Genomic DNA, 21,682 nt, shown 5'->3' on the forward strand with positions numbered 1-21,682 from the left:
ATAAAAGTCTTGTGTGTTTCTCTTCCCCATCCCTGCCCCACTATAAGAGTGATTGAACAGGTTGCCAAAAAGGTTGTGGCCTCATCTACATTGGAGATACTCAAAACCCAGGTATACATAGTCCTGAGCAACCTGCTCCTGTTGACCCTGCTTTGAGCAGAGTGAGTTAGATCAGACACCCTTTCCAAGATTAAAACATTATATGATTCTATGATACTAAGGTCTTGCAAGCCACACTGCGAGCAGGACCTAAAGAATTACTTTTTCCTCAATTATTCTATGATGGCACCAAACTATGAACAAGCACAAGCCACCAGACAACACTCAATAGAAAAATGGCTACTTTGATTTCTGCTTAATACTGCAAATTATTTTGCAGCTTTGGAATAAAATTCTAATACAAAAGTTGTATCAACTTCAAGCATGCTGAACTGTATTTAGAGCAGTACAGAAAATGAGTAATGACTGAATAGATTTGCTAGAAATTACTCTATGATCTGAAGAGCAGACATTTTAAAAACAAATGTATATCTATACTTAATATCTCTGGTGATATATTGTTCTTCCATTACAAAAGAATAGCTTCATACTGGCACCATGACTTAACAAAAGATTGTAAATTTTAAATAGAAAGACTATTGATGAATATCCTGAACCATCCAAGCACATTGTATTTTGCAAGTTTACACAGAACTCCAGAAATCATGGCATGGTATCCTTGTAATTTTGTCTTCAGACCAGAACTGACAATTTGAAGGTGATGATAAACTGATTTTGATTAAGACCCCTAGCATCACCAACAACTAAATACTGAGGCAAATCAAGTCACATTTCAAGAATACCTCATGAGTGTCCAACCCTGTGGCCCAGGTAAGCCAAAGTGGGTGAAGAGGAACCGTCTGGGGCTGCACATATATAAGTTGCTCCAGAAATAATGCCACCTATTGATTTCCACAGAAACTACAACAGATATAATGAGCACAGTAACACTATTTGATAGAGCAAATTCTCAGCTACAAAACACCATTTTTTAACACAGTCACCACTATTAGCTCTGCATTTTCATCAGGGAGAACAGGACCCTGCATGCCATTCCCATAAAAGCCTGTACCAACAGAAGTGACTTGCTGCTGCTCCTGCTGAAACACAGCACCTGCTGCCTCACTGCACTCACATCTACTTGGTCTCCATAAACACTCAGCAAGCATTGATAAATCTCAATGGGTGCCATTTTTTCTGCATGGAGGAATTCAGTGACACACCTTTGCTTCATACACACTTCCATGTCAGATGCCATTCTGTCAGACTGCCCCTCTGCTGCCATCTGTCAGACAGCAACAAAATGTGATGGGATATTGGCATGAAGATTCAACACCACCAACCTCTGCCTCTGACATCATTAGCCAATTTTTGGAGCTGCCCTCAAAATATGTAATACAGTTAACATGAGTAACAAAACAGGAAATAAAACCAAACCACCAGTGGGATATTTGACCATGTTTTTGTGAAACTAACACCTCAGTCTGGTTCAATGACATTCTTCATGAGGTCTCAAGTTGTTAGATTTCTGACAAAATTTCATTTTTCCTGTGCTGCATCCTTGAAAACAGTTGTTCACATATACACACTGCCAAAAGCAATGATGTAAGGTGTGACTGTGAAATAAGAGATTTCTCTCTGTTAACATAGGGCTTGTAAGTCCAGTAAAGAGACGTGACCAGATTTTTTTAGTTGAACATCTGATCACAACTCTATACATTCCATTCAAAAAATGTGCAGGTCATGTATTTATGCTGACTGAAAATGGAGTTATGAATAAAGAAAAAAATTGATTTTTTGTAATCTTGAAACTTATCAAATTCCTTAATCACAATGGAAAGTATAACTATATTTTTTGCTGTTCAGAGAACTGTTTATCTAATGCAGCAAAACTCAGAATTATTTCTAACTTGAGTTGGAACTGCACTGTTCTCTTCCCTTGTCCTAGTTTCAGGCCATGTAGGATTAATAGCGCATCAATATATCTGGTTGATGCTGAACAATAAGTTTGCCAGCTGCCACCACCATGGCACAGGGCAGCTGCACTGCAAACCATGACAGGCTGGACACAGCCCACAGGCTGCAGGTTGGATGTGCCTGCCATACTTTAGTGCCCATATTGCTAGTGATATTCACAGACATTTACTAGAATTTCCAAGTTTAACTTTGAGCTGTTTTGTACTTTTAATTTGTTCAAATTATTCACAACTACCAGGCTCAGCTCCAATTCCTTATTGGAAAGACACTAGTATAATACCTAAGACCAGGAAAGTGTGATTAATTCTGTTGTCACATTTCTGGGGAGTAAAATGTAGAAGTTAATCAAGAAGAAACGTTATTTACATGCTTAGTGTTATTATTTTCATGTTCTCCTTTCTGCAAAATCCTTTTTGTCAATACAATGGATGTAAATAAAGCCCCAAGTCGTACATGAAACTCATTTGACAACACTATGTCTACATAGTACAAAAATTTTAGTGCATTAGTTCCATAATGAATCCATCTGCTACTGCATTCAGACATCTCTTACCAGCAAACCATAAATTTCTTAAAAGAAACAATAAAACCAATGACAAAGTAGCCTAGAGAATATCTGATATTAAAAGAATTTATTGTTTAGAATAATATTCAATGTTCTCTAAAATCAGATTACTATTTTATCCTGTCTGAAAGGCACCATGGGATAGTGAGTGGTGAACAGTAAATTTCACTGGCATTTTTCACAGTTGGGGAAACTTATCCATCTCAGAATCCAGACAAAATGTGAACAGCAAGATACACGAAAAGGAGCTAATTTCTAGCTTGTGTAGTTGTATGAAACCTCTGATCTCCATGTTACCATTGCATCTTAGGTGCATTCATGTCAGAACTTTCTTCAGCAAAACTAGCTTTTTTATGGGAAGGCTCAGCAAGATCTTTTCCATGATCTCCATTGTTCAAGTGCTCCTGGTCTTCCCTCTTGCGTTTGTTAATCAGGTGGTTTTCTCCTTCACACAGCTTTCCCTCTGGGACACCCAGTGTTCTCAGACAGACAATAGCTGCAGCCTGTTCTGCTAGTTTCTTTGATTTGTCCCTGAAGAGTAAGCAGACAGAGCACAGGTAAAAGTAGAAACCAAAGTCTCTACACTGCCAAAACAATTACTTTCCTGTATGACGCAACATCATGAAATAAACAGCATCTATAGATATTTTACAGCAGAAGAAAAAAACAGAGCAGCTCCAGAAGTGATCTGAATCTTGCTAGGTGTCAATGTTGACTAGCTTCTGCTAATAGGAACAGTTGCATCTCAAACTCTTCATTTCAGAGGTCAGTGTATGTTTGGCCCAAGCAGCTGCAATCCTCAGATAAGCTGACTTTTGCAAATATGATCATTAAACAAAACTAAGTTTTGAATTATCACTTTAAGACATTCAGGCCCAAATATCATCTCCAGGAGGTGTATAAGTTCATTGATACTGACATAAGCAGGAATTGACAGAATTTTTATTACGGAACAGTTCCAAGAGGGATTTCAGATTAGATGTTTGTGAAATTCAATATTTGAAAGTGTTTTCTTCTTAAAATTTTGTACCAACTGAGCTTTGCTTCCTAAAATCTTTGAAGAGTAATCCCAGAAACACCAGTAATTGTTGTCTGCATTTACCCACTTTAAAGTGTCCAGTACTGAGGTTTAACTCTGTTGTTATAACAGGTTCAACTTAAGTGCAAATGCCTGAAGCCAATCCCAGTATTAATAGATAACAGAATACTGTCATGAAAATTGAAAGCAGCACTGGATGTAACTGTTGATCAACTGTGAAGTCTGAGTAGCCACTGAACTGCCTCTTCTTCACTATACATTGACACCTAATCTTGACTTGGTATTGAGATCTGCTTTAGTGGCTGAAGACATTACTCCCTCCAAATGTCTCCTCCGCCTCCTTTGGTTTGTTACCAGACTCTTTATGGGCACAATTGAACTGGGTCACCTATGTGCTCCCCTTCCATCAAAATTGTGGACTAACATATTAGGTGAATTCAGATGGAGTAATAGTTCAGTTGAACTTAGTCCCTTGCCACATTCAGTTCTCAGAAAGTTTTAATCCTTCCTCCCTCCCAGAGGTAGCCTTAGGGGGTACCTCTTAGCTGATTTTTATTAGTCACAGAGTAAACTTTTAAGCAACACCTCAGAAACAACTACAAAACAGCTACAAAAGCTGTAAGGATAACTTACCACAGAGCTGATCTGTATTTCTGGTCAGCTACTGTTACCACTGAACAGAATAGTCTATCTAGTGGTCTCTGAACCTGGAGAGAAAAAAAGAATTAAAAGGTAGAGATATGTCAAAAAAAAAGTCACATTATACAGCAAAGACTGTCAAAGATCCTTATTATTCTTGTCGTCTTTACTCCCCATTAAATAATACCCTTAAAATTACTGTAATTAATTCTAATGCTTTAACCTTGCATAATCAGGATTAAAAAATACTTGTGCATTGCAAGAACGAACCCACAACAATAACTAATGATCTCAACCAAAACAAGCAGTTGCTCCTGTCCAGTTTAGTTCCTACTTTTAACAGCATCCAGCAACAGAACACTCTGAAACCAAACTCTAACTTCATGGAAGTTAAAGTAATTCAGTCAGACTTCTGTGTAATGACCTGCAGCTACTTCTTTCACCTCCACAGAAACTGAAGATCTCACTTTTACATAATAAGCTGCCATGATATAATGATTTTTTATATATATAAATATATATTTTTATTTCTGAACCATCTTACTGAAGATCAATACTGCACTGGGAAACTGCATTTCTCACTACACCAAGTCTCAGAATAGCAATTTTACAAGAGGAAGAGGTTTGAAAAGGTCTTTTGATCAACTCACAGTTTCATAAACAGGCTGAGGATGTTTTTCTTTCCTACACCATTCCAGAAGATACATTTTTGGAGTAATCTGTGGTGGATATTCTCGCCTAGACAAAAACATTTGTGGTCAATAACTGTGCTTAGAGTTTACTGAATAAGCAGAACTCCTTTAAATCAGGCCAATAACTTAAGATAAATGCTGTTCATTAGGTCACTTCCACCTGTTACTCTTTGTGAGTTACTTTTCCTCATAATTTGAGCTGTAAATGCCACTTAGACAGTTCAAGTAACATGTCTAAAAAAATCAATACCTTTTGTATATTCATATTTATGTACAGATGCTAGATTTTTTAATTGCTTAGCACTTATAATAAACTAAAGATTCTCCAGATGTCTGAAACTGAAGAACATGTAAATATCATAACATCTAAATAGCACAGGAAGAAGAGTGATGCTAGCAATTACTTCATTATGCACACAAATGGCTTCATAAAAATTCACTGTACTTGCTGCTATGCAAATCATTATTCTCTAAAAACTATAAAACATTGAATTCATTTTACAAATGCAAGCCAGTGAAATAAAATAAATTTGCATGCTTACTTGTCAAATCTAACAGCCATTTTTATTACATTCGGATCTTCCATCTGGTCATCTTCATCTTGCTTCTTAGTTTCCAAAGATGTTTTCTTAGCTTCAAAGAGAGCTGTTGTCTCTTCATAGAACTCAGACATCTCAAAGGCTTCACTGTTGAAATTGGACTTCTTTGTATTAGAGATCAGATTGTTTTTTGCAAACATTATGATAAAATAAGTATAGAAAGCAATTGTTTTGGAATAGAGCATATATGTGTACAGAGAACCACATGAAAGTATAGCTATATTCTACATGGTGACATTATATTTTCTCCTTCACTTCTCACCAGACACATTTGAGATGCAAGTAGAAAAAAGTTCTTATTTCCATCACTATATATTTAACTTGCAATATGAAACTCCAGGCAGAATCAATCAGAAATACAAATCTTGCAATACTCATTCAAGTTATTAGCTTAATTTGACTATTAGCCACGATCTCCGATACACAGGAGAAAAATAAGATTTGAATCAATGACAAGTGTCTCAAATCATTTTAAACTCCAGACCCTTAAAGAAAGTGCCAGGCAGTGCTACAGACAGAACTGGCTTGCAAGTCTGATACAGAATACAACTTCTGTTTCTGAAGCTCATGCTTACCAGATTTCCTGTGTGGACTGCGCCACATGCAGCTTCTTACCCTGAGCAGTTTCCAACTGTTCTCTTAACATCTGACACAAACAATATTTTGTGTTGGTATAGTGATTATCATATCTCACTGCCTGAGAAAGACAAAGTATATTAAAGCATAACAAATAAATTTTTATTAGGTAATCTTCACATCTCTTAATTTCAAAATCATTCTTGAAATGCAAAACACAGCATACAGTTTTCTCAATAACATATTCAAGACTACTCAACTAGCCTCAGCTTCCTGGCTGCTAAAATTCTTGACAGTATTTGTGGTAGGCAATTAACTTCTAAAATTGAAACAGCAACTGAGTAGTCAATACTCCTTCACTTGTCTGTTCAACATTAATCGCACTAATAACATCAAGAGAATTGCCCTTGCTTTTCAAATTCCTAGATGTCTTTGGATAGCCTTGTAAGCCTCACAAATGTTACCAAAAAACAGGGCTAAAGGAACAACATATAAGAAAAGAACCACTGAAAAAACATTTTCTGAATATTTCTATAAATTATTCGCTGAACACAAAACAGAAGCAACAGTTGTTTACTTGCAAGACTCAAAAACAGAGTCTAACTCTCTGAAAGTAACAGGAGCTAAGACACTGTATTAAGATTTGGACTAAATAATGACAACAAGGAAGGTCATCCAAAAATATACATACATATTTGATGTAATCTTGCATGACTTTTCTCAAGGGGAAAGGACCTTCTTTTCTGAAGATAGATGGGTTCCACATGGCAGCACGAGCTATCATTACAGATGAGGCAGCTGTTGCTTTCTGGAAGGTCTCAATGTCTCCATATTCTTTGATGAAGTCATGAGATCCTCCACTACAATTGAACATCGCTGTTATGATCCAGAAAGTTTTATTTGCTCTTCTATAAACTTTAACACAGCCTTATATTTTCAAATGTGATGTGACATTATTAATGATGGCACTGTGTTCAAGATATTATATCAAAAGTAAGAAGAAAAACAGGTCTGACTTACATTAGCAGTAGACCATTGAAATATTGATTACATTTTATTTTTTTATCTGCAAGTTTTCTCTTTAAAAAGTTTTTTTTTTAAAGAGAATGAATACAGTCTGTTTTAAACAAACTGTATACTTTCAAACAATCCTTAATGATAGGGCACACCAAAAAAAAAAACCAAACTGACAGTGTTTGAAAATAACGCTTCATAATTTTTTCCCATCCTGTAATGGGAGTATTTGTCTCCACATGAAGAATCTCCTTTCTTCTGCACTAGTACATCTTAAGCTAGGTACAGGTATATTGCAATAACCAGCTGATTACTCCAACCTACTTTGCTATTACTGGAATGGAGACTGCTTCAGATATGGCTTTGATCACATCACAGTGGACAGGGTGCTGAGGCCTCTCCTCCTTCTTCCTTTCCAATATAGAAAAAAAGACCAAAAATTCCTAAGGAACTTGTACATATAACTGAAAAATTAATTTTAAATACTTATTTTTGCTCATTTTGTTTATATATTTCATTTTTTCAAATGTGAATACCTTTTAAATCAAATACATTTAAAGTTATTGTTACTATAACTCCATATCCAGATAAGCAGGGATTTTTATACATAATGTGTAAGACAGTTTTATTTGGTTTTTATTGAACCTAAATTTCTAGAAAAATAGCAGTAAATAGTTCACTGGCACTGAAAAGATCAATTCTCTAATGACTAGCTTGATTTTTAAAAATACTTATTAGCTAGCAGTTGAAATGAGAATTACATATTGTATGCAGAGCATATCCTAATCATATCTTACTGCATGACATTTGCCAGCAAAGAGTACTAAAGATGTAAAACTCTTGCCTGGAACAGATTTACCTTCCATGGACTGCAATAGCAGCAATACCAGTTTTTTCTATTCTCTTCACTAAATCCACAGTATCCTCAACCTGAGCGGTAAAAAGAATGACACAACCTTAGTTCAAAGATGCAAAACAAATGCCTGAATTCTTTTCTTTCAGTAAGAGACATGTGATCCCCATAACTCAACAGCAACTCTTGAAGCATATACCTATTTAATATATAGTTCATTGAAAGAACAAGAATCCATTTTCAGTAGTTGCACAAAACCACAGATTGCAAACTTTCTTGAGCCAGACAACACAATACTCTAAAAGAGTACTTTCCATCAGGCTTTTAGGCTCATTTGAAATACCAATCAGTTAGCAAGTTCTCTTCAACCATTACTCTGTAAACTGTAATTACAACACCCCTTAAAGGGATGATTAAGAGAATGCCTTCTGAAATAAATCTAAAATGCAATCGTGTTCATTAATATTCCTCTTGGATACATCTTAGAGTTTACTAGTTACTAAAAAAATACAAATGGCATTCATACATAACCAGTGAATCAAAGATGAAGTGAAGAAGGGGAAGCTCCCAGTATATATTTAAAGAGGTAAGATGCCCTTAAAAGGCAGAAAGAAATTAGGTACGCTGCTGGATTAGCCTGCTTTGTATAGCTCTGCAGCTTCGGGGACAAGAATTTTTTTAAATGCCAATTTTCAAAAGCAAGAAAGCAATCAATGGCTCACCACTAAATAGCAGTCTCCAAAAAATGCAACACCTACTGGGTGGCACAAACAGAGACAAAAGCCCACCTGCTGCTCTGACAGAGGACATGCTATGCAAAAATCAGCCTGAAAAAATAGGAAAAGGCTAAGGTAGTTGTAGAAATAGAAAGGAGAAGTGCCAGCTTCTTCAATAACAGTATTAGACAGAACTTTTGAAACAAAATGATCTTACGCAGAGTAGTGATTCTTTTCACAGAGACCTCATTTGTTTGCATAATCACTTTAAGCATATATGCAAATGATTTTTGAACAATAGCTAGCTCAGTTACAATTCAACCACCTACAGAAATGTCTATCCAATTCATTTGTAATCACAGCAACTGAACATGTAATCAAACAGATTTTTCAAAATAATAACTCATTAGAAGAGAAGGCACATATCAGCTGGAGATTTAGAAATACATATTTTCACAATATTCTTAGAAGTTAGACTTCAGAAAAGACACTGACAACAAAATGCTACCATTTTACCAAAATAACTCCTACCACAATTTTCTTGAATGACTTCACCCAAGAATCCATTTATAAGAAGTCATTCTGAAGTTGTGAAGGAAATTTTGCTTCCAGGAGAGACTATGAATCTCCTCATAAGCTAGCAATTTTAGTGCTCAATCTATCAAATAACTTCTAAAAATAATTTCTGCAGCCTTTTTAATTTAGGTATCATCTGTAATTATTGCTGCCTTCGCACATACATTTAACCAGTAGTCAAGAAACACAAAACTCCTTGCTGCACAGAGTATGAGTAGTTTCTAGAGCACAAGAAGTTTCAACTGTAATTACAGTTTCAGTAGTGAAATCTTCACTGTTAACATGAATGTTGGAAGCTGGAGAATCAACACTAGCACTCAAGCTTCACCTTTCATATAAATCTCATGCAGACTGTCACTGCATTCAAAGGCCACCACGCTATACCTACATACATACATTACTCTATCAGTTCCATACCTAGCAGCCATACACTCTTTATTTTTCAGTCAGTGCTTACCCATCAGCAAAGCCTTTGATATTAACTAAGTGGGTTACAATAAACAAGACTAAAACATGATTATAGAAATATCCACAGAATCCAAAAGAATAAGACCACGTGTAAACATCTAATGTTTAGTACTTTATTTTTGAATTACAGGAGAAAAGTTTGGCACCCCAAACAAACTATAATTCCAAATGCTATTTCACAACAGCAGGTCTAAAATGTCAATTTATGAAGAATTCCATATACTAGAACTGATTTTAAAAATCACAGAATTAAACAAAAATAAAGCACTTAAGTATAACAACTCATGTTCTTACTGAAGGCAAAATGCGGATTTTGCAGGTTACTGGCTTACAAATTCCTTTAACAAGAGTAGTCAGTATCTGGAGGATGGAAAAGAGACAAAAACATGATTACAGAAGCGACATGAACAAAACTTTCCTTACTTAAAGATGCAATTAAATTAGAACAGTTTAACATTTAGTTATTGTACCTCTATAAAGAATCTTAGATACTTAAGAAACACACACAATCACTAATTGAGTATATTGTTTTATCTGATAGATAAAAGATCCAGTGTTGCTTTTAAGACAAATTATCAATACTGATATTACTTACAGACTCTATTTTGTCAGGATCAGATAGAAGTGCTGCCCCCATACCTCCCTGAAAAAATACATAGAAACTGTGACACTAGGAACATGAAAGACAAGCATTTTCCAACTCAGTTATGTCATTTAATAGCAGATCACAGCAAAAATACTGTGGTGCTTATTAAACAAAGAAACTAGAAAATGGAGAAATCTGAAATGCAGAAGCATTAGTGAACAGCTTGGTGAAACATATTTCCTGGAATAGTATCAAAAAAATGAAGCAGTAATTTAGGGCACCAACTTGCTCCCATTACATCAAAGAGAAAACAGATTTCAAAAAGCCATTTTTAGCAACTGATCATCTAGTCCCTATTCATTAAGTGACAGCAGAGCATTTGAGACATATTGTTTGAGTATTACACATCATATTTGCAGGGTTTTAGTATCAGTAATTCTTGCCCACACACTAAACTTTGTTAACCTGCTTTTTAAGTGGCTGTATTAAACACATCATGAACACTTTATTAATTCAATAATTCAATAGTTTGGCTGTTCTTTCAGCACCATCTCACCTGCATGCATAGATCTAGAGACCAATAGGCAGATATAGCAAGTTAAAAGTTGTATGAACTTCTTTTAATCCAATATTACTGGTGGAAAAAACCATTCATAAGCATATGAATTTTTGAGCTTCCACCCTAATAAAGGATGGGTGTTTTGTTCTTAATTATGTTTCTGTGGAAGAATAAAGTCATCTTTCATCTAATTAGTTTTAATACAAAAAAGTAATAAAGGCCAAATAAAACAGTAATGGAAATATTACCAGATATTATGAACTTAATGGCATGTTCCAAACATGACAACTACAGCTCATTAGCACAGGCATTGGACAGATCAATACAATAGGAAATGCATTAAAACAAAGGTATCATAACAAAAGGACCAGCATAATAGAAAGGTGCTTATAAAGGAAGGGAAAAAGATTGCTCACCTGTATCAGGAGACTCTAGGTTTGCAGGGGAAAGCTTCACTAAGAAGGGATCTCAAGAAAGAGATCCTTCCACAGTGGCAGTCAGCCCTTAAACAAGGTCTAAGAGAGAGACAGCTAGACTCCACTCCCTCCAGTCACACAGGTGAACTACCTTCACCTGTGCTCCCAGGGTTGACCTAGTCCTTTCTCCCAGTGCTCAATCAGTGGTTCAGGCCATGACTCAACAGTTCCCATACATATGGTAATACCATTTTATCTCATAAGCCACTTAGTAAAATATAAGCAACATTCAGAAACAATAGAATCTGAATACATAGAAGGTAAAATTCAAATTTGAGTCTAAAAAACCCATAGAATACTTATTTTCACTGTAACTCCCTTAGCAGAAAGGCTAAGTCACAACCTGAAGCAGTGATTGGGCACATGGGGGGAAGGCACAGGATCAAGATCAGGATGGACCTACAAGATTATCTAGTCTAACTGCTCTCCTCTCCCCATTATTACCCCTGTTACAATCAGAAAGATTAACACTATAGAAGGGCAATACAGGAGCCCTTCCAAAACATCAATGGGACTAGCACAGATAGGATGGTACTTCAAAGGGAAAGTAAAGGTGCTCACCTGTCCCCAAAGATTTAGGCTTCTAAGAAAGACTCTACAAGGGAAAAATCTCCAAGCAGAGACACTTCCCTAGTGGCAGTTAGCCCTTAAATGAGGTCTAAGAGAGGTGCAGCCAGCCTCCACCCCTTCCGGTGGCACAGCTGAATTGCCTTCACCTGTGCTCCCAGGGCTGATCAGGTCCTTTCCTCAGGTGCTCAATCAGTGGTTCAGGCCACGACTCAACAGTTACCATACAACCACTAAGCTAATAAACTGTATCACATAAGACCACATTCAGATGCCTCCTGAACACTACAAGGGACGGTGACACCACCACCTCCTTAGGCAGCCATTCCAGTGCCTGACTGCTCTTTGAGAGAAAAAGTTTTTCCTTATATGTAATCTAAATCTCCCCTGACACATCTTGTGGCTATTTCCTTGGGTCCTATTTGTTGCCTGGGAGAAGAAACCAAAACCCTCCTCCTTACAATCACCTCTCAAGAAGTTGTAGAGCATGAGGAGTTTTCCCTGAGTCTCCTCGCTAACTAAACAATCCCAGCTCCCTCAGCCACTCCTAGTAAGACCCGTGCTCTAGACCCCTCACCAGTTTTGTTGTTCTTCTCTGGACACATTCCAGGGCCTCGATGCTCCTCTTGTAGTGAGGGACCCAAAAGTGAACGTAGTGCTGAAGGTGCAGCCTCACCACAGCTAAGTACTGGGGAGATGATTACCTCCCTGCTCCTGCTGGCCACACTATAAATGCAGGCCAGGATGGCATTATCCCTCTTGGCACCAAGGTGCAGGGCCAACCCAGAGGATCTCAGGTGCAAGCAATGCACCTGAGTAACTGGAAGGGGTGAAGCCAGCATCCACCCTTTCCCAGCTTTCCCAGACCTCATTTAAGGGCTGGCAGTGGAGGTGATAGTATCTCTTGCTGGGTATTCCTGTCTACCTGAGACCTTCTAAAGGTAAGCAGTTCTTTTCCTTCTTTTCTGTGTCCATAACTGTAGCTATGTTCTGTAGCTAGAGTTTGCACCCGTCCCCACCCCCAACTATCATGGTATATTTTATTCCATTATAATATTTTGCTCCCTATGTCATTTTTTAGATATTATCATTAAAACAACAAAAAAGTTAATAGGACTAAAACAAGAATTATGCAAGAAACCTATACAGGAAAATTATCTCAGAAGTTATATTAAATATTTGAAGAATGAAAATATTTTTTCTCTAGAGTACAAACTAATCTACAACACTAAACATAACAGAAAAGAGAACCGCCTGTAAATTAATTAATCCTATGACTTTTGTTCTACCATTTCCTGGGACGCTAAACATTAACTATTGGCAGATAAACACTGGAACACTATGACCTACTTAAGTGAAGGTACTAAATATCTGAAAGATGCCTTACACTGTCCTTATGCTCATTACATGCAGTAAAGGAAAAAGCATTCTTTAAGAGAAAAATCCATTAGTCATCTCTCAAGCACTCTGTATACAATCATTAGGGCTGTTTGGTTCCTCTGTTCTAAAACTTCATGTAGTCTCTATCTCTTTAAGACTTAAAATAAACCCTTTTCTATTCCATTATCTTAATCAAGAAACATATTCCATTACTGGAGAATACAATTCACTTAAACAATATTTTTTTCTCTTGGCTTAAAAACTGAAAAAGGAGAATAAGAGATCTATACAATGTCAAGGTATCATGCAAGGTATGGGCATATTTGGCAGCATCAGGTTTGGCCATTACTATTCCTTGTTTTAACAACACTGCATTTTACAACCAGATATTTCAATTGACTATGTCTATTTGTGCGCCAGATACAATAAACTAGCACAGAGTTCTATTTTGAGAATGGAAAGAATGGTTTACTTAGTCCACATGCAACTTGGTTTAATAGCAGAAAACATCAAAGTTCTATAAATGCTTAGACTGATAATAGGAAGTAGTGAAGACTTCAAGCCCTCATTTGCCTTTCTGCCTTAATAAAAGGACAGTAAAAAGCTTCCAGACAGAATGAAGTAATAACATAGAATTAGAAAGAGAAAGTATTAATTATGTGAATACATTGTCATCTCTGTATAAAGGACAAAGATCATAGTTCTGGATGACAGTTCCAAATGCTAAAAATGCTAGTAATACAAAGACCAGAATACCAAGTTTACACATAACAGCCAGGCTTATTCTCTAGAATGAAGCTTTGAGTCTTCTGAACTGGGAGTCTTTTATATACAAAGTATCAACAAAAAAAAGACTTAAGAATAACCAAAATCCACTTGCCTTGGTAGAATATTCTTTCGGACAGCCCATATTGATATCAATACCAGCTACATCACTTTCCCTGAAATAGGAGAAATGAGAAAAATGTATTTCAGCATACTAGAACAAGAATGAGGAAATAGATATCTTGCCAGGAAGCCTGTTTCATCACACGGCTTAAATGTAAGTTTATGGTTCAGTTTTCATTTGAACTTCTGAATTTTCAGCTTCTCATTTATATATGTACTTAAACAGCAGTCTAAAAACCAGTCTAAGTGTTTCAATGAACAGTGCATAGAAGCTGCAAATACTCATCTTAAAATGGTTTATCTAGAATTAAGTGATACAAACCACACCCACCTCCACATTCACCAGCGTCAACAAAAAGTCTTACGGAAGTTCTGTCCGCTTAAAATGGAGACTTAAAAATACCTTTCAAAATGTTTGAGATGCACTTTTCATTTCTGCACAGTATTTTACAAGACGTCTCAAACAACAAAAAATAGGAGCCATTTGCAGGCATATTGGCCTTATTAGCAACTGTGTAATATCCACAGAATTCCATATTGGAAAGATCAAGGACCCACCCACTGAACTAGGAAAGTGCCATTCAATCCCTGCATTGAAATCATGCAGCTGCTACTTTGAGTATGAATTGTTTTAAACAGAAGTTGCAGTCTACATTGTTATACTGTTGATCACCAAGATGTAAATTGGTACTACCCTATGCTGTTCAGCTCCAAAAAAAAAAAAAAACCTTTCCACCACTACCAACTACAAAGCAACAAAGCCAGAGTGGGAATGGGGTGAGAGTAGATGACTTACACAAGCTTAGCTACTGCCAAGGCTCTTCCAGCATCTGCTGAACCCTGTTGATAAAATAAGAGTATATAATTACAAAGTAGCAGCAAGTGAATTAAAAAGTTCACTTCCACATGTGTAAAACTATATTTGCTCTAAACACTTCATACAATATAGAAGAGATCCTTTCACAGCATAACAGACAGCAAAACCATTTAGCTTAAGCATGTCAACCAGTGAATGACAAAAAGTGATGCAAAAAGAAATTGAGAGATCAACCCTCCTTCCTAACCTACAACAGTATCAAATGTTCTCAGCCTATCACAATCAGATATTGTAGTGGAATTCCAGGGTCGCAACCTGAACCAATAGGTGGGCTATGTGAGTGTGTGGGTGCCTGGAGAGGGGTGGGGGATGGTCTGGGGCCACCCTTTCTGTCTCTGCAATACTTCCTGTGCAGTCTGAGTCTGCACGGGTCCCCCTTTTTGCCCCCGCCCTTCTCTCCAGCGGTGCGACAGTACGAACAGGGGAGGTTCACATTCCTCAGCTTGTCCCTCTCTCCACGCTGTTACCGGGAGGGGTGAGTCAATTCCTTTTCCTTGAGTGCCTATTTCTCAAGCAAAGGCTCTGTCATTGCCTTCACTTGTTCTACACATATTCATCCTGTTCTTAACAATTGCCATCCTTAAAGAATCATGGCCTCTATACACAGTTTATTCCAGAGTTATCATTACCACTGAAGTCTTTTTCATTGTTGTCTAATGCAGCCTCCCTCCTCCAGCCATTTAAGCAATGTTAATGCACGTCCTAATACTCTCTTAGACAGCATAAACAATATAATTTATTTTAGTCTTTTCAGTGAGGCTGCTCACAGTGCAAGATTAAAGCATGTGATCAAGCATCAATGTAATTCATTGCTGGTATGTATATGTTTGGAAATACAGTAAAGATACTGATTACAAAAACAAGATCTCTTCAGAGAGCACAGAATTCACCTTAATCACTTTTTCTGGAAACACTTGTATAGAAAACTAATACAGCAGCATGTTAACTGCATGTGTACCAACAGTTTAAAAATTCTGCAACAAATTTTATGCAAAACTTTATCTTCATCTGAAGCACTAAAGAATAGATGGTCTGTAATATAGAGTTCTTTTGGACTTAGAATAAGACAGTTAACTAGCACTCCTTTGTTTAGGAGAGTAGCTGCTTTTGCTTTCTTACCATTTGAAAGATGACACGGTGCCTCTCCCTTTCACAAGTTCTGAAAACAACTCTTTCATTTGGTGCAACAAAGTCTACTGTTTCAAGTATTTCTATATTAAGTGAGAAACATAAAACAGACAAACAAATGTAATCATAAAGGAGGTAATATAACTGTACAATCTGTATATAAACAAAATGCTATCAAGCAAAACTTCCATGAATAGTACAACCAGTGACACCTGATCTTCTCTAAATCCTTATAGTATGCTTCTTGCAAACTGCAGACACCATTACTTAGTACTCCCCAACTTGTTTGCAGGGGGAGCAATAGCACTGGAACAAGCCAGAAGAATGTAACATTACAGTTTTCAGAAAGGCAAGAATTGAATGTGGACTTATGGTTGACTTCTATTCCTTGACAGGGACAGTACAAAAAGCTGTTTCTCATCTCACTCAGCTGTTGTAAAACTTATGAAGGTCTTTTAAGAACTTGCCTGTAAAAATCATGTTATGCCTAATCTAGGCCCCAGATCTGAAGTTAAGGAAAGAATGACAGTAAGATTTCAAATGCATTGCTTCCTTATTACACTAGACTTAAAAGCATATATATTATAATGCTACCAACAGGTAGTATTTATACAGACTCTTGATCATAAGTTGTTTCTACTGTAGTCCAAACAAATGTGTTTCTAGGCCACTGTAGTGGGCTAACATAAGGTTTTGGTAGCAGGAGAGGGGTTGTAGGGGTGGTGGCTGTGAGCTGAGCCCAGCACTGCTCCCTTCATCTGCATACCCAGTGACCTTTTCTGTCAAAAACTTTAACAGAAAACTCACTGAATCCCTGCAACAATGGTGAAGTTTTTCTTCCTGTTCTGTAAAAAGTAGGGAAGAACCATGTGTTAGGAACCCAGAAAAAAATATACTAAAGTGTTATTAATTGATTAACTCTGTCCTCTAAAAAGACTTGTGGTTTCCCTGAGGGGCACTGGCTGAACAACTGAAGTGCCAGAAGAAGTAGAAATGAAAGTCTAAAACTGTACAGAAACAGAGGTATAAAAATGGCACTTCAGAAGCTTACTTGAAGTTTCTATAAACTGTCTAGAGGGATTATAGATATCTACACCTCATTCTGATCACTGTAAGATTACTTTAGTAAACTAATTCTTTTCCCTTGAATAAAAAATAGAATGCTTACAGATATTAACAAAAGAAATGCCATGCTTACCATTTACAACTCTCTTACACTGCATCATCTTTATGTCAATCAGCTCCTGAGAACAAAGGGGGAAGAATCTTAATGAGTAAAAGTATAAAACCATCCAGCTGTAGACAGTTCTGTTTTTATTAAATAATAAAAATATTAAAAGTAGAACAAAGTAAATGAAGAGAAGTATTGTGCTCAAAGTTTCAAACTATGAAAGATGACTGTAGGGGAACTGTTAGGTCATGGCTTCACCAGGTGCTCAATCACCAGTTCAAGGGTTGTGGCTAGCTTAGGGAGCACGGGCAGATTGTTGGCACCTGTGTTCTCTGTGACCAGAAGGGGTGGACCAAGGATGGAGCCATCTTGGGTTAATGGAAGGGCCAGCCACCAAAAGGTGAACATCTCTTTGACTTAGGCTGCTTCCTGAGGAGGAGTACTGCCCAGCTAGAGAGCACCTTCACAAGTTGGTGAGTTCTTTTGTTCTTTAGTATATGGCTATTGGCCTACCTGTGAATGCTTTGCCTGGTATCACCAAGAACCTGTCAGAAGCAATTTTGCTTCTTTATGAGCAGAACAATGCTGTGCTGACGTAGTTCTATAAGATTTATTTTGCTCAAACACCAATCTAGTATGCTACAAACAAAAGTAAGCTACTGCAGAAAAATGTAAATAAACTTACAGTGAGTGCTTTACCTAAATTAATTGAAATAATTAAGCACTCCTATGGCATGGGTCTCCCATAACTTGATGACAGCTCAAACCATTCTGCTGAGCTGCTCTCTTCGCTTCTTTAATGGAAAGGATACAAGAAAGGAAATTCCTGGAGTAAGCCAAGTCCATTCCTGTACTCAATTCTCTGCAACCATGCCCTCAGACTCCACATCCACCCGCGTTCCTTTACTCTGCTGGCAGTAACCACGTCCCCAGGCGTCCCACTCGTACCTCGCAGTACACGATGTCAGCGCCGTAGTCCAGCGCAAGGAGCCGCATTGGCAGCGTTCCCACACGCACCATGGGGGCCAGGATGTTTTTTCCCCTGAAGCATAGAGGTGTGTTCACCGTCATTCCTCTTGCGGTGCTGTCTAAAATAGAGAAAGCGAGGCGGAGGGGAAGGTGTTAGCAAACACCATCCCCTACCAGTAAATGCCCAAAGCTTTTCTTCGTGGGCACTGAGGCTGTCAGCCTGACAGGTTCCACGCAGGCTGCCGTGACCCCAGAGCCAGGTGTGCGGGGAACGGACTCTGCCCTGAGGAGGGGAGCGGGCTCCCAGTCGCCCGATGGGGGGCTACGAAGGGATGAGGCCGGCGCCTGAAGCACAGCCGCACGCACTTACCTTCCTCGCGCGGTGCCGGCTGAGCGGGGCTCTGCGTCCTGACGTCATCAGACCGCGCCGCCGCCATCACGTGGGGGCAGCCATGGTTTTGAGGCGCGGCGCGGTAGCCGCAGCCCGGGCGGCAAGCGCGCAGCCCCCCGAGAACGTGGTGCGCATCCCCTGGGCGCTGCGGCTGCGCCTGCAGCGGGGCGAGCGGGGCCGCCGGTGCGGGCAGGGACAGACGGCAGCAGTGTGGTCCGGTAAGCTGCTGCTGCGGAGCCGGCGGCCAGAGCTGAGCCAACCCCGCTGGCAGACAGTAGGGCGCTGGGAGCGTCCGCAGCTGGTGTCGGCAGGCTGGAAACACAGGAAGGCGCGTGGCGACTATTTTCAGCTGGAGGCGGTCCAGGAGATGGCCCCCGCCCTGCAGGCCCCGCAGCACCAGGAGGAGCGGGGCCCGCTTTTCGCGGAGATGGGGCTGCAGTCGGCCCTGCTGACCGCCCTGCAGGACCTCTCTATTGCCCGCCCCACGGCGGTGCAGCGCCTCGCCATCCCCGCCCTGCGCCGCGGTCGTAGCGCCCTGTGCGCCGCCGAGACGGGTAGCGGCAAGACGCTGGCCTACCTGCTGCCGCTGCTCGACCGGCTGCTGGCCCGCCCCCCCGGTCCGGAGCCGGCCGTGGAGAAGCCTGAGGGGTCGGGGCCGCGGTCGGCGTCACCCTGCGGGTTGGTGGTGCTGCCGTCGCGGGAGCTGGTGGCGCAGGTGGGCACGGTGGCGGCGGCGCTGTGCCGCCCGGCGGGGCTGCTGGTGCGCGGGCTGACGGGCGGCGGCGCCGCGGGAGGGCTGAGGCGGCAGCTCCGGGCGCCGCCACCGGGAGCCACCGTGCTGCTGGGCACCCCGGGGGCGCTGCGGACCGCTTTGCGGCGGCGCTTCGTGGTCCTTGGGCGGCTGCGCTGGGTGGTGCTGGACGAGGCGGACACGCTGATAGACGACGAGTCCTTCGCCACGCCGCTGGAGGAGGTCCTGGCTCATGCCCCACTTGCCGCTGGTGCCCCCGGGCCGGCCGGCCCCGGGGAGGAGAGGACCCAGGTGGTGGTAGTGGGAGCCACCTTCCCTGCGGGGCTGAGCCAGATGCTTGCAAGGTTTGTCGACGTGGACTGCTTTGTCAACCTCAGCACCCAGAGCTTGCATCACCTGCCTTCACATGTCCAGCAGAAATTTGTCTGTCTCAAAGGCCAGGACAAGCTGCCTGAACTGCTGCAGCTCCTCAAGGAGCGCTCTGCATCTAGTGGGGCTGTCCTCATCTTCTGCAACAGCGCCAGCACTGTCAACTGGCTAGGCTATATCCTGGATGACCACAAAATAAAGCACCTGAGGTTACAGGGACAGATGATGGCAGCTATGAGAGCTGGCATTTTTGCCTCCTTTCAGAAGGGAGATGTGTCTGTCCTCATCTGCACTGACCTTGCCTCACGGGGGTTGGACACTAGCAGCGTGCAGCTCGTGGTCAACTATGACTTCCCAAACACCCTGCAGGATTACCTACACCGTGTGGGGCGTGTTGGGCGGGTCGGAAGCAAGATGCCTGGAGCTGTGGTTAGCTTTGTAACCCATCGATGGGATGTGGACCTGGTGCGGAAAATAGAGACTGCTGCCCGGAAGAGGGCAGGTCTCCCAGGCATGGACGCTTCTATTAATGAACCTCCACCTAAAGCAGATTGATTTGAGTTGCCAAGTGATAATATATGGCCTGGTAGGGACTAAATTGAATCCATTAAGACATAAAAAGTAAGTGTGTGAGGTAGGCTGAAATGGTAGAGAATTGAGTTTCAGAACAAGATGATCTGGTTGACTTTGTGCACTGTTCTGGAATCTGCAATAGTCATTTTCAGAGGCATCACAGATAATGAGTGTGCCTCTCTGGTGTGCAGTTCTGTTGCATTTCAGTGTTCCTTATGACTAGCAGCTAAACATCATTGTTAAAAATATCTACTGGCGGGAAAAAAGAAATTGTCTTCTCAACTTTGTTGTAACTTTGACCCAGTTTTAGTTACATGGTGGTGGAAAGGCAAAATGACAAGTTATGTTGGATTTTTTTTTTTATAGCAGCTTATTCAGAGAACTGTAGACCAGGTGCCTCTAAAGATGGGTGGGAGAGAAATTGTACAATAAAACTGAAGGTTTTTTCAGGCTTTGATGTCTTTCACTGAGAATAAATATTGGTACTGCTTTATTGTATTAAAAAATGCAAAAAGTGTTTACTGATTGTTCTTTATATGACATGTCTGTTGAACTGATTTAAAAAAAAAAAAAAAAAAGCTAGAAATGTCTACAGTGGCAGGAAAGAAAGTGTTTTGATTCCAATTCTATCCTAATGGACCAGATGCAGAAAGTTTCTTTTGGGTATGGTGTCAGCATTCTCTTAAACTGAGAGGGTTAAAGTGCGGCTGAGGTTATTTTGTATCTAGCTGCTGGTTTGTGTCCATGGGAAATAATAGCTAAAAAAAAAAGTCTCTGATTTATGTTGGGGGGACTTATTGCAGCTCTTCCTTTTGGTGGCTCTTTTTTCTGTACTATCCATCTCTTTGCCTGTGCAATAACTCAGTATGTAGAAATCTATTAACTGAAAAGATCATGGCAGAGTGTCTCTGTATCTGGTTTTCAACCAAATAAGGTTCTGGAGCAAGTCTTAGTATGAGTAAATGCTAAAGAAATGGAAAACTTTAACGGCCGCTTCAGCATAAGGCTGTAACCTTTTCCTAGATACTGAAACCCTGTATTCTGTTCAATTGGAGTTACAGGACTCCTAGGGTGAAGTTATTTTCTTCAGTAGGAAGCTTTCAACTTTGTGAATGAAGTAGAAGGGCGACCCGTTTGTTGCATAGACCACCTGCCCCTCCAAAGTTCATTCCATTGCAGATCATGCAGTTCATGTGAGTGAACTTCTTAAAAAGAAATTTGGGGGCAATCTGTAGGATTTACAA

At 39.9% G+C, this 21,682-nt stretch overlaps 2 protein-coding genes across 7 annotated transcripts; one reads left to right on the forward strand and one right to left on the reverse strand.

Moving 5' to 3' along the window:
* Window positions 1-2,631: 2,631 nt before the first annotated feature.
* DUS2 (dihydrouridine synthase 2) lies at window positions 2,632-18,754 on the reverse strand. 6 transcript variants are annotated; one of them, XM_046899621.1, is made up of 17 exons: window positions 18,725-18,754; window positions 18,334-18,473; window positions 17,413-17,458; window positions 16,206-16,297; window positions 15,006-15,049; window positions 14,202-14,262; window positions 10,349-10,396; window positions 10,048-10,113; window positions 8,782-8,820; window positions 8,000-8,070; window positions 7,465-7,551; window positions 6,818-6,986; window positions 6,126-6,247; window positions 5,494-5,637; window positions 4,910-4,997; window positions 4,254-4,327; window positions 2,632-3,112 (listed from the first exon to the last, which is right to left on the reverse strand). In XM_046899621.1, exons 2-17 carry the CDS (start codon window positions 18,454-18,456, stop codon window positions 2,875-2,877), a joined length of 1,512 nt encoding a protein of 503 aa, XP_046755577.1. In that variant the 5' UTR covers window positions 18,457-18,473; window positions 18,725-18,754; the 3' UTR covers window positions 2,632-2,874. The 6 variants fall into 6 exon arrangements, with proteins under 6 accessions (XP_046755577.1, XP_004944222.2, XP_414079.7 ...); XM_004944165.5 differs by having other exon boundaries at window positions 8,716-8,820; XM_414079.8 differs by lacking the exon at window positions 8,782-8,820.
* A 32-nt stretch (window positions 18,755-18,786) lies between these two features.
* DDX28 (DEAD-box helicase 28) lies at window positions 18,787-20,955 on the forward strand. The gene has a single exon (XM_015292365.4). It carries the CDS (start codon window positions 18,807-18,809, stop codon window positions 20,418-20,420), a length of 1,614 nt encoding a protein of 537 aa, XP_015147851.4. The 5' UTR covers window positions 18,787-18,806; the 3' UTR covers window positions 20,421-20,955.
* Window positions 20,956-21,682: the final 727 nt, after the last annotated feature.

The sequence above is a fragment of the Gallus gallus genome, chromosome 11, assembly GCF_016699485.2.
Source record: "Gallus gallus isolate bGalGal1 chromosome 11, bGalGal1.mat.broiler.GRCg7b, whole genome shotgun sequence".
In the NCBI taxonomy this organism is placed as follows: domain Eukaryota; kingdom Metazoa; phylum Chordata; class Aves; order Galliformes; family Phasianidae; genus Gallus; species Gallus gallus.

Bases quoted from the DNA above. Each gene is read 5' to 3' on its own strand.
- DDX28 (XM_015292365.4), top strand. From the start codon at position 18,807: ATGGTTTTGAGGCGCGGCGCGGTAGCCGCAGCCCGGGCGGCAAGCGCG.
- DUS2 (XM_004944165.5), bottom strand. From the start codon at position 18,456: ATGACGGTGAACACACCTCTATGCTTCAGGGGAAAAAACATCCTGGCC. The intron at 10,114-10,348 runs GTAAGTAATATC...TCCATCCTCCAG, and splicing joins ATCCTGACAAAATAGAGTCT to ATACTGACTACTCTTGTTAA. The intron at 8,071-8,715 runs GTGAGCCATTGA...TTTACCGCTCAG, and splicing joins TTGGAGACTGCTATTTAGTG to GTTGAGGATACTGTGGATTT.